This window comes from Peromyscus californicus, unplaced genomic scaffold, assembly GCF_007827085.1.
Source record: "Peromyscus californicus insignis strain IS unplaced genomic scaffold, ASM782708v3 Scaffold_20__1_contigs__length_68692818, whole genome shotgun sequence".
Taxonomy (NCBI): domain Eukaryota; kingdom Metazoa; phylum Chordata; class Mammalia; order Rodentia; family Cricetidae; genus Peromyscus; species Peromyscus californicus.
The window spans coordinates 31,531,170-31,543,992 of record NW_026294503.1 but is presented as its reverse complement, the minus strand read 5'-3'; the positions used below and the strand labels follow the sequence as shown (position 1 = coordinate 31,543,992).

Below are 12,823 nucleotides of genomic sequence, written 5' to 3'. Positions count from 1 at the left end.
TCACTTGGTAGTCCAGGCTGGCCTCGAACTCACAGAGATCCGCCTGGCTCTGCCTCCCGAGTGCTGGGATTAAAGGCGTGCGCCACCACCGCCCGGCTTGTATATTGTTTTTGCCTGACTACCTGGCACAAAAATTTACAAGACAACTTTGCTTAGAAATAATCCTCCAAAGATAAGAGATTATTAGCAGTACTTAGTGTTGTTACCCAGAACGATGTCTGACAACATCCCTGCTCAGCCTTTCTGCCAGATAGGCACCTATTCGATCGAGCTTCTCTGGTGCAGACACTGCATAAAATGTCAGTTTCTCCATATCAGCTTTAACAAGGCCATCCTGAAAATAATAATGACAAATACACAAGCATTATTTTCTAATTTATTTATTCATTTATTTCATTCAAAATGATGCCTGATTTATATCTCATCTTTGAAGACTGTAAATTAATCCACATTTATGCTGAAACTTGTAGGTATAAACTCTTTGTTGCTAATATTAAAAATTCTACACATTGAAGACATTTTAAAAGCTGAAGAATTATCCCACTAAGGCAACGCACTTAAAGGACCTCCACGAACAAAACTGTCTCTAGAACTTTCATTTGTAGAGAAGTAGCTAGCAGTATATAGACTATGAAGTATGTTTTACTAAAACATTTTCCAACAAAATTTGCTTCAGTTTAAGTGTGAATGTTATGTGCAGTTGGTACTTTTTTCTATCTACAACAGTGAACATACATATAGCTTTCTCCCCAGCTCCAGAGCTTAGGGCTGAACCCAAAGTAAGAGGCCTAGTAAGAGGTCAACCAAGAAGGTAAATCCCAACCCTGACATAGAGCTTTTAATTATTCAGAATTTCCTGGTATCATAAAAAATCTGTTGTAATTAATCAATTAAAACATATTCAGGACTGTGTTTAATTAGTATCACAACACATCCCTAATGTGGGCTTATCATGTGTGCTATGTGTGTCTGTCATCTTTTTCTATCTTCTAAAGATGATGCCAGTGACTCTTTTCGGTTTGTTTTTTTGAGACAGGGTCTCTCTATATAGCCCTGGGTGTTCTGTTACCCACCATCTATATCAGGCTGGCCCTGAACTCACTGAGATCTGCCTGCCTCTGTCTTCAAATACTGGGATTAAAGGTGGGCACCACCATACCCCAGCTCAATGGTCCTTCTTATTTTAACACAAGTGAGTCAACCATCACCCTTAATTTCTTGGTTAGGTATAGTCTAAGTAACTATGCTTATGTATATTGGATGGGGTGAGAAGGGAGATGGGAAGATATTTGGATGATGAATCTACAATTAGTAAGTTTGTAAGTCTGTGTTCTCATCTTTATCTGCCCACCTGACAGCCTCTGGCTGTCTCTTCAGTGAAGCTACACAAGCATATTTTGTACCTTTTCTATTTTGCTAAAACCTGCTACTCTGCAGTCAGTCTGCAATTCTGCTATGCATGACTTCTTTTACTCAGCTTATCGTCTAGTAGTAGAGGTACTTTCCTCTAGCTCTCAGCTTCCTCTAAACACCCTTCACATGCCTTCTCTAAGGTACCCTCCACAAGCTTTCCAGAGATGGGTTGGGATGTTTCTATTGTGAGGAACATCTTTTAGCTCATGGTGCTTATCTGTGCTGTTATACTCTGGCATACAGTCATCTCATTCATTAAACAAATACTGAATGCCAACTACATACCAGGCACTATGACAGAACATCACAGAAGCCATACTTGGCAAAGAACTGCATTTGCTCAGTGAAAGCTCATGAGAACGGAGACAGGTCCTACAAATTGCGTCCATGAAATGACACATAGTAATTATAGGAAATCATTTATTTGTCTCCAACTCTTTAAAGGCAGGGACTGGGGCACATACACTTCTGCATCTAAGCACCTATTGTCTGAATCATTCTGAATGCATTACAAGATGCTTGTGTTCAATAAAATAACAAACATGACAACTGAGTTGTGTTTACCACATGCATGTAAGGTTCATGGAAACTGATTTTAAAAGCTATTTTACAGGTGATTGCTATTTAAACAAATTGTATTTGAACCTTGAACAAAAAATTCTTGTAAGCATTCCTCACTTTACCCATTGTCAGCCTCATTACAAGTGTTCAAAACTCAGCACTTAATACAAGTTATAGAGAGTAATTTAGACACCTTGGCTCACCTTCACATTTCTCCATACTCTGCCCTCTACCTATGTACCCCATACTTCTTGGGAATACAATAATCTGAATATTCAGTCTATTTGTGGCCAACAATTTAACTATCCACTATACTCTATAGCTAGGTAATAAGAATCTTCATTTGGATAGTTGATCAATTTGTCTTTACCTTGAACATATCGAAATTTCCATGCATTTTTCTCTGTCTTCTTACTTGCAAGAAAGACACTAATCTCCATTTCTCTAGATGAGGGCATTCTTCAATGTTTAGCAGAACTTACATCCTCTCAGAATGCTTCCCAGAGAATGCCACAAACCGTGATACTTTCTTGCATTAGAAGCAAAACTATTACCATCTGCACTTTATTTACTAATTTATATATCATGACTTAATATTTAATATGCTTGATGTGAGTCAATCAGACTATTTAAAAGGAAATATCATATCTTATAGGTTTTTTATATGTCACAAATGATCCAGGTTTTTTTATATCCCACAAATTATAACTGACAGCCAATAGTATTTACGGATAACTTCCAATATACAGATGACCATTTAAATAGGTTTTAATCAAAAGTCGGACATATCAGCCTTAAATTAATGTTAACATAACCAAAAGACAGTTGGTTGCAGAAAATTAAACAACTTCCTGGAAATCAATTTGCAAAACATTTTATGTCCATTTATCAGAAACCTAAGGAGCCTTAGAAAAGCTAAGTATTGTCCAGCAAACCCAGTCTCCCTGAAAGCAGTCAGCCTCTCCTGTATATTTCAATTGGTTTATTAAATAAAAAGAAGCAAGTTGGGGGTGTTATTTTGGCTTTTTGAGGCAGGGTTTCATTATGTAGCCCAGGCTGGCCCCAAACTCTCATTCCTCCTGCCTTTGCCTCACAAATACTGTGAATATATAATCACATACCACCATATGTCTTAGTTAGGGCTTCTATTTTTGTGATAAAATGCTATGACCAAAAACAACTTAGGGAGGAAAGGGTTTATTCATTTTTTTGCTTGTAGTCCAGAATTCTGGGAAGTCAGGGCAGGAACTCAGACCAGGATCCTAGAGGCAGGACTGATAGAGAGGCCATGAAGCAGTGCTGCATATACTGGTTTGCTCCTCATGGCTTGCTCAGGGTGTTTTCTTATGCCATCCAGGCCCACCAGCCTAGTGGTAGCAATGCCAACAGTGAGTTGGGCCTCCCACATCAATCATCAATCAAGAAAACGTTCCATAGGCTTGCCTAGCCAATCTGGTAGGGACATTTTCTGAATTGAGGTCCCCTCTTTTCAGATGACTCTAGCTTGCATCAAGGTGACATAAAGCTAGCCAACACACCTAAGCTTCTCTCTATAATAGTCTCTCAATATCCCAATTCTCTTTTAAAAGAAAAATAAAAACCTATTCCTATTTGCTCTTTGGATCTAGGTTAGATTTTATTCCCGTTGTCTTTCTTCTCCTAATCCCAATTGGCTATTATTCTGATCTATTCAAGCAGCATCCTGCATTTCATTTCTTTATCACATTTCCCCCAGTATATTAAAATTTCTGGTATTCTATCTACATGCTTCTTGAATGCAGAAACTATTCTCTGTTTACAGTTGCATCCTGAGTACACAGTATATGGCAGACAATCCTAAATGTTTGACTAAACTATCTAAATGAAAAAGGATACCATACATCTATCATTTCAGATTTGTACCTAACATCTGAAAAGGAGAAGCAAGCAAGGGTCATGTGAAAATTAAAAGAAAAGTACAGTAGTTTCACGTGATGAGATGTGGAGAAAAAAGAAATGAAATGAGGAAAACCTTAAGGAGGTCAGCAGGGGGCAGAATGGGTCAGCAAAGAGAAGGATCAGTAGATGTAGATCAAATTACTTTTGGATCTTCAGGGAATATGTTGTCCACCAGGCGTTTGTATCGAGGACGCAGAGCAGAGCAGCAGCAACACACTCCTGTTTTTTTAAAAAAAATAAAAGAGTATAAAGATTAATAAGGTAAAATGACCCAGTAATTCATGTTTCTGAGTACTCACTGTCCATTTAAAGATAAGTTTAAACTGGCAGCAAGAGAAGAGTCATGCAAATTCAAAAAATAAGGAAGTTAATTTTTCCCCCTCTTCCTAAAAAACAGCATTTGCTAAGACTGCATAAACTTATACACCTCCCACATCAAATTTGTTCTGTTAAGTAAATTCATGGGTCACATCTGTCTTTACCTTCACCGGCCTACCTTCAATCTTTACCTGTGTGTCTCACTGCAGCCATAACAGTGGCCCTGTTATTCCAGTAAGTTAGGAGCCTCTCCTGTGTGTTCCCTCTGCCTAGAACATGGCCAACTAACTCCTCATTTAAACCTTTGGCCACCCTCACTCTCTTCTACTTTCTTTTGCTAAAAAGCGTTTATCACTCAACATAAGAAATAACTTTCCTAGTGTTCTTATTGGTTATCATTACCCCCCCTTCACCAGAGGAATATAAGCTCAGAGGAAGGCAGAAATTATTCTTTTGCTCACTGATAAATCCCAAGCAACTGGAACAAGACACAGTAGGCATTGAGGTATTTGTTGAATTGGTGTGTGCCTCTACCTTAGCAATGCCTTTGTTGATGTACTTTCCACTTCTGCACCTAGTTTAGAAGTCACAGCTACCTGTACCTTTTATCTATGGCTTCCTAGCTGGTTTCCTAGTCTCCTCCTGTGGCTCCAACACAGGGATGATAAGAATAGCTCATTTTTAACAATATCACTACACTGATGCTTTCAAGAGCTCACTGATAATTAAATACATAAAATTGCCCTAATATTTTATAGTGTCCTTCAAACCTATATACTTCCTGTTATTAACTATTCTTTATATTCTGCAAACTTAGCATATGCCAAAATAGTTTCATTTTTAAATGGATATATTCTAGACTGAAAATATGTCAAAAATAGATGAGCTTTAAAACTAAATTGCAGCCGGGCGGTGGTGGCGCACGCCTTTAATCCCAGCACTCGGGAGGCAGAGCCAGGCGGATCTCTGTGAGTTCGAGGCCAGCCTGGGCTACCAAGTGAGTTCCAGGAAAAGGCGCAAAGCTACACAGAGAAACCCTGTCTCGAAAAACCAAAAAAAAAAAAAAAAGGAAAAAAAAAAAACTAAATTGCAAATGAAACAAAGACTGGAGAATCTGTAACAAATAAACAATATGTCTGTCTTACAAATCTTTCATAGAAACAAGACTAATAAATAGAAACAGGCATGAATGACCTAGGAGACTTCACTCCAATTCTTCTATGAATGGGTACATGACTTGGGTAAGGCACTTCAGTTTTGATTGATTTGGATCAATCAGTTTTCTTATCCTGAATACCAATAACTTCGTAATAGTGGCCTTGAGATATTATAAAATGATTCCCCTAATTTATGAGCTGAGGTGGAAAATCTGTGTCAGTGTGCATTTACATGTATTTAGAAAACAAGACAACATAAAAGAGAACACTTTAAATACAAGCAGAACCTCTGCAATTGTATCAAGTAATATTAAATACGAAGGAATTTTCCTGAAGATCTCAAATTCTTTATGAAGTATGTGCTATTTAACAAGTGTCAACTAAGTGTTCAGCACAGGCCAAAAAAATAGTATACAGCTGAGTCCAGGTTTGCAATAAAGTGAGACCATCAAAGCAATGATGAAACAAGTCTAGAGTTGTTGATCATCTAAGATGATCTGTCTCTCATCCTTCATAATCAGAAAACACTGTGTATGCATCTCTCAGCAATCCTACCAAACAAGGCTTGATTATCATCACTACTTCATAGAGGCAAGAATCTGTAAGAGTGGGGCTGGAGAGATGACCTAATAGTTAAGAGCACTGGCTATTCTGCCAGAGGACCCATGTTCCATTCCTAGCACCCACATGGTGGCTCAAAAACCATCTGTAGCTGGGCGGTGGTGGCGCACGCCTTTAATCCCAGCACTCAGGAGGCAGAGCCAGGCGGATCTCTGTGAGTTCGAGGCCAGCCTGGGCTACCAAGTGAGTTCCAGGAAAAGGCGCAAAGCTACACTGAGAAACCCTGTCTCGAAAAACCAAAAAAAAAAAAAAAAAACCATCTGTAACTCCAGTCCTAGGAATCCAACATCCGCTTCGGGTCTCCATGAACACTGGTCATGTACATAGGGCATAGACACACATGCAGGCAAATACTTATATAATACTTAAAATAATAACATAAAATTGTAAAGTTAAAAAAGTCTGTAGCAAAAGAAATCAGTAACTTGGTCAACAGTTAATGGCTGGATGAATCCACTAAAATTAAAACTCCAGACTCTTCCCTACACCACAGATACAAGAAATGTAAGAAATGTATCTTTTGAGGCATTTATAAACTGTCATAAAAACAGCAAACAATTCAGTAATACATACTGCTTGGTATACTTGATATTAGTAAATGTTACTCACTGTTCAAAAGGTTTTTCTAATAAGAAAAAAGTTTCAAATAATCTAAATACTACAAAGTTAAATTTTTAGATTAACATAAAAAATATCTGAATAATACTTAGACCCCCCAAACAAAACAATCATTTGAGTACTGGGGAGAAGGGGTGCAGAGAGCTAAATCAGCACAAAGCAAAAATCCTATTTCTAAGAAATCAATGAAAACCAAACGTGCACCACACCACTGCAGCCATACAGACACTGAGGTGCTGTGATAATGATGAAGCCAACAATCTGGTGAGAGACCAAGGCACACACTTGGCCAGCACTAATGGGAATCAAATACAGTGAACTCAACTGGTCATGGCAAAGGCCTGCCAGTGGAGCTACACACAGTTCCTAGTGCCTTAAGGATCCTGTGTATTGCAGTACTACCTGTGAGAAGATTCTCAGCAAGCTAACTTTGCTTACAGGGGCACTTTCTGATAATACTCACTGCTGCTGAGAGAGCCTGAGAAGTAAATTTGAATTTGGGCTGCAACCAATAATCCTGGTCCTCGATTTCAGGAAGCCTAGACCTACTATGACTACATATGAGAAAAAGAGAAAAGTGCAAAAGACATAACCAATCCCCCAGCCACACAGGTGACTACTTACCTTACCACACCTAAGTTCTCTCCTTGTATAAAGATGACTTGACCATAACTATCACCTACATTAATTAATTAATTAAATTGTATATCAAACTCTCAGGAAGGAAGCATTTAAGAAAACGGTAACTACTATTAGTGATACAGTGAAAGGAGATTCACAATAGAGGTAAACAGGAGGAGACGGAAAGTTTTTTAGAGAATACTGAGAACAGTGTGAAGCCTTTGCTGTAAATGAACCATCAGTACATGTCATACAACATTCACAACATCTTTCAATTATGAGTAAGAACAAGGAGGGGAACTGCTATGTTCAGAACATGACCTGTACAGCACAGCACTCAGGACTTTACAGCATAATCACTCACTCCTCTATCAAGTCCCAGAGGTGGTTATTACCTACAGCAAGGAAGTGCTCACAGCAGCTGATCTGCTCCAAACTGCAGAGCTGGTAAGGGTGGAAGGCACTGCAATCCCAGTCCAGACCTGATGGCTTCAAACAGAAACTGCCACTAATTCAAGTACTATTTGAAAATGAAATGCTCCCACTTTCTACAAATCTTACTGTAGTGATATGTATATGTCACAAGTGAAGAACGCAATCCCACTTTAGGGAATGAATAATCACAGAGACTTTCTCAGAAAAGCTCAGACAAACATTTTCCAACTATTTATATAAATGAGAACACACACACAAAGACGACATAGGAAATTAGCTCAAAAATTTCAATTAACTCAATTACATAAAAAGCATTGTATGGTTTAAAAAAAGTGTGGCAATAAAAATTACAGAAGCAATTTTCTAAATATTCAAATAAGAGAATACTGTATTTATAAACATGGCAAGAACATGTAAGACAAAAATCACTCGACCTACTCAGGTAAAGACATGTGGATGACTCCCCTGGTGAAGTAAACTCATAAGGTTTCTCCAGCTCGGCTGCAGGCACCTGAACATAGTCCTTCATGTTGCGAGACTGTTTTCTAGTCCATCTTCCTGCTCCGTGATCCAGTTGCCCGCTGTTGAGGAAGTACCTGGTTCACTTTACTGCTAATTAATTAACAGAGAGCAGAGTGCTGGGGCTTATCTAAGTTGTTGTTGACATTAAGCACAAAGCTATCCAGAATTCGATAATATCCCTATCAAATTCTGCTAGGACCAATTAGCCTTAAATAAGATTTTAAAATATTTGTATTGCTACTTCAATAAAAATGTCTTTCTAGAGTTGAAGTAAGAAAACGAGCCTACTTGTACTCCTTTTCCTTAAAAGTCCTTCCTCTTACTGATCCTATCTTCTAACCCCTGACAACGAACTCACTCCAGCCCTAGTAATGCACTATTTGAACTCCCCAGGGTACTATTTGTAAAAGCAAAGACAATATGAATAAAAACAACCAACAGCAAAACAAAACAAAAAGGTCAAGTAAATGGAGGGCTAAAAAATATTAATTCTTTGATTAATTTAATTTGGCACATAAAGAAATAAGAGCAAGGAGAGACATATGGGAGGTTTTGGAGGGGGAGAAGGGGGAATATATAATATTATTTCAAAAAATAAAAGAAACAATTTTAAAAAGCCATTATTTTCTTTAGTGTATGTTTAGAAGGCTCAAGAGGAATAGCTATACTAATGGGAAATGAAACTCAAGCACACTAGAAATGGGAGAGTATGACTCAAAACAGAACCAGAGTGTGGAGAGATGGCTCAGCAGATTAACAGTGCTTGCTGTTCACTGTTTTGAATACCAGCACCTACATAACAAACTGGGTATCCTGCACTTGCCTGTAACCCCAGCTCCAACAAGAGAACATATCTTCCAGCTACCTGAGAAAACATGAGGCCAGGGAAGACATGCCTCAGAGGAATAGGCACAGAATGAGAGGACAACAGACGTCTTCTTCTGTCCTCTATGAACATGCTCACACTCCCACATATCCACTTAAGGACACACACACACACACACATACACAATAAACAAATAAATAAACAAACAAATAAATAAATAGATAGATAAATAAATGGATAGATAAATAAATAAAACACAACAGCAACAACCAAAACAAAACAGGGCCAGGCAGCATATTCTTGTCTGGTAGTGTGTGAACACATTTATGGACAATCTGAGTCTTAGGGAGTAAACAGGAAAACTACTAACTACTTCTCATTTCCAGCATGATAAAATTAAAAATACTTGTTTTTGTTGTTGTGTTGTTAAATAGTAACTAAACCTTTATCTATCGAGTGTTTTCAATTCTTGTATGTAATATATGAGGAATTCACTGACATATTTAAATGCTATTATATTTCACGGCTTTTTGATACGTGTTCATGTACAAATATGGGGGGAGGTAATATGTGTGTACAGATCCACCTATATGTCCATGCATGTGGAGGCCAGAGGATAATTTCAGTTGTTAACCTGGAGCTGTCTACCTTTACACCTTTTTTTTCTTTTGAGACAGGGTTTCTCACTAGCCTGGATGCCGCCGAGGTGCCTAGAACAGCTGTCCAGCAAACCCTATGATCTTCCTGTCTCTGACTCCCTAGCATTAAGATCACAAGCACACTACATCTGATTTATTTGTTTTTTCCTCATTGATTCTTGGGATCAAACTTAGGACATCAGGACTGGTGAGGTGGCTTAGATAGAGGTTAAGAGTGTATACTGTTCTTCCAGAATGCCTGAGTTTCTTTCCTTGCTTCTACATTAGGCAGCTCACAACTGTCTCTAACTTCAGTCCCATGGGATCCAATGCCTCTGGCCTCTTTGGACACTTGCACATATGCATACACATTCCCACAAAGACACATGTACAGAATTTAAAATAAAATAAAATTTCTTCAAAAAAAAAAAAGACTTAGGTCATCCAGTACTTTACCCACTGAGCCTTCTTGTCAGCCTTACAACTCATACTCTTCAACGGGAAGGGCCACGATCACTGATCTGTCCATTAGGCTCTGCTTCCATCATGACACCTATACCACTGCACTTATTTGCATGTCTATGTTTACCAGTAGAACAGCAATCCCTCAAACTCATGGTGAACATTCTGGCATAAAGCAGGCACTGACAAAAATGTTATTCACCAAATGAACAAGGACACAAAGTTAACAGACTTTTAAAAGTGTGCTTAATATCTGTTCCTTTAATTTGTTAAAATGAAATCTGTAATGATAAAGAAACCTTCTCCCTACCAAGTACCACCAAATAAATGCCAGACAATTCTAGTTTCTCCAATAAACAAGTGACTCCTGAAAATTGACTAATTTTGATGATAAAATTAATAATCTAGGTAAAAAGAAACACACTTATTATTGGAAGTTTTAAAAACTTTACCACTTTAAGATTCCCCAGCTCAGTGGTACCCAGACCTTTTAGAAGAGACTGCTTAGGCTAGTCATTAACTTACTATCAGAACAAGACATTTGTGTCATGCAATCAAAAACAGTAATCTTACAGTCCTATTCACCATGCACTTTTCCAGAACACCTCTTGCTCTCTTGTTCTGACTATGGCTGCACCTGTTATGGCAGCACTTGAACACACATGCCACATATGTAAGAACAATACTCCATTAAGAATAAGAATTATAGGAATTAAAAAGGTAACCACCCAATTGACCCAGTGGTTAAAACTTAAGTTTTAAACTGAGACGTGAACATCTGAGGATAAGAGATATCCAGTGTCAAACAGAGCACGCACGCAGTTATGAGGGCCACAGAAACTGAGAGCAGAAAGACAACACTTCTGACTGAAGTGAAGCAGGGGTCACTGAGGACCCTGTACTTCAGCTGGAACACCAAGGCTCGGTGAAGAATGGGCAGGACTGAGCTCAAGGACTTGTGAGGCAGTGAAACACAACTGCACAGAAATAGAACAAGCAGGAATGCAAGTGTGGCCCAGGGAAAACCCAAAATGCATACTCTAGAGAGTCATGGCCTTGAAAGGAATACGTCCCAAAGGAAACATGGAAAGAATTTGGTGACTAGATTTGGGGTCAAAGGAGAAGGAAAGAAACAGTCTCACCTTCAGGAGTGTGTTCCTTTCAAAGGGATTTTAATCCATTAGTATTTTATTACAAGTCTTTCCACATGTAATTATGCACCACCTCTCCTGTAGGTCTCAATTTCACCACGCGGTTTTTATTCCCAGACCCGGAAATCTTATAGGTGGAAAGGACAATAGTGCAGGGCATGAACTAAAGCACCACCTCTGTTTAGAAGATGGCCTCCAGGGCACCGCAATTCTCTGCTCTACAGTAGGGCAGCACGGATAAAACTCTGCATGCTTGCTTTCTCAACCTATTCTGAGACAGAGACCATGCACTTTTTTAAAAGTTAGTTTTTCTTCTTTAGCCAGCCTGCTATTTATCTATATCCAATAGCCTTCCCCGTATTATTGCAATTTTAGTAACACAAACAAAAATATTGGGCACCAGAAATTCTTCTGTTTAAAGGAAGTCAGCATGTGGATTTCTATCTACATTTAATTGTGTTGTATAGTATACTTAGTTGACATTTTTAAAAATAATACTCAGCAGAAGTAACCAATGACAAGAGAAATAAAACACTGAATAATCCTGACTTCTAGAAAAATAACACAACAGATTTTATTTGAAAACTCTCAGAAATCATCATTTGGGAAAAATTAATGGATGCATTAAAATCAGAAGGTAGAATTTCTTTCTCATTTTATCTGATACTACCTTTGTCTGCAAACAAATATGCAGGGATCCAATGATGATACAGAAACCAGAGCTGTGGTCAGGACAGGAAAGCACCAGTCTCTGCAGCACCCAGTGCATGGGCTGTGGCTCACTAATTCTGAGAGCATATCCCAGGACCCTGAATGTCACAGACCATCTTCAAATATGCTTGGGTGGCAGTCATGGCAAGGAAAATATACCGTTTGCGTCAAGAGGTAAGGGGGTGGTTAATTTCACTGTGTGTTTTTTTTTAATTTGCAAGTTCATTATAATAAAGTTTTTTAAACAAGAATGTTTTACAAAAGAGGTAAGATTGCAGAGAGCTGAAAAACTAAAATGGCATGATAGTTGTGTGTGCATGTACGTGTTTACAATATTAATGTCCTCTACATAATGTTAGTAGCACCGTTAGAAGGACTAAAAGAAGTACTAAAATGTAATTGCTTACAGAGTTAAGTAACCAGTGGCTCTTCTCTCTCACCCAAACCACTACACATTGCAGAGCTGATATGTTTAAAGAGAGGAGGTAGTTCTGTAATTATCTACGAAAGGATGGGAACCGTGACTTAAAAGAAAAACAGGGGAAAGGCAAAGGCTACAGAAAATTTATGTTGGAACTGAGAAAATGAAATATTAAATACTGAAGCACCTATTTTAGTCTCTAAGAAATACTGGCTAGCAAAAAAAAAGAAAAAGTGGGGTGAGGAAACTACACATTAGCTTTAAAAAGAAATTTAATGTCCAGTTAGGACAAGCTGGAAAAAAGCCAAGGACAGCTCCTTGTCTTTGGAGTATATATCAACATGTTTGTTTCTCGGGAGCTCTCTGCTGGAATTTAGCTTTTAACTTCTCAGAGCAAATCTTGATAAATA

General features: G+C 38.3%; 1 protein-coding gene across 3 annotated transcripts in view; it reads right to left on the bottom strand.

Annotated features, from left to right (window-relative positions):
• Efr3a (EFR3 homolog A) overlaps window positions 1–12,823 on the bottom strand; it is a 91,764-nt gene that overhangs the window by 51,855 nt on the left and 27,086 nt on the right. The window contains exons 2-4 of one of the 3 annotated variants that reach the window (XM_052747910.1): window positions 8,121–8,263; window positions 4,055–4,131; window positions 207–334 (exon numbers count right to left, since the gene is read on the bottom strand). In XM_052747910.1, the coding sequence (XP_052603870.1) occupies window positions 207–334; window positions 4,055–4,131; window positions 8,121–8,211 (296 nt within the window). In that variant the 5' untranslated portion in view covers window positions 8,212–8,263. Of the gene's footprint in view, window positions 1–206; window positions 335–3,985; window positions 4,132–8,120; window positions 8,264–12,823 lie in introns of those variants that run through there. The other 2 variants (XM_052747911.1, XM_052747912.1) reach the window with 2 other exon arrangements.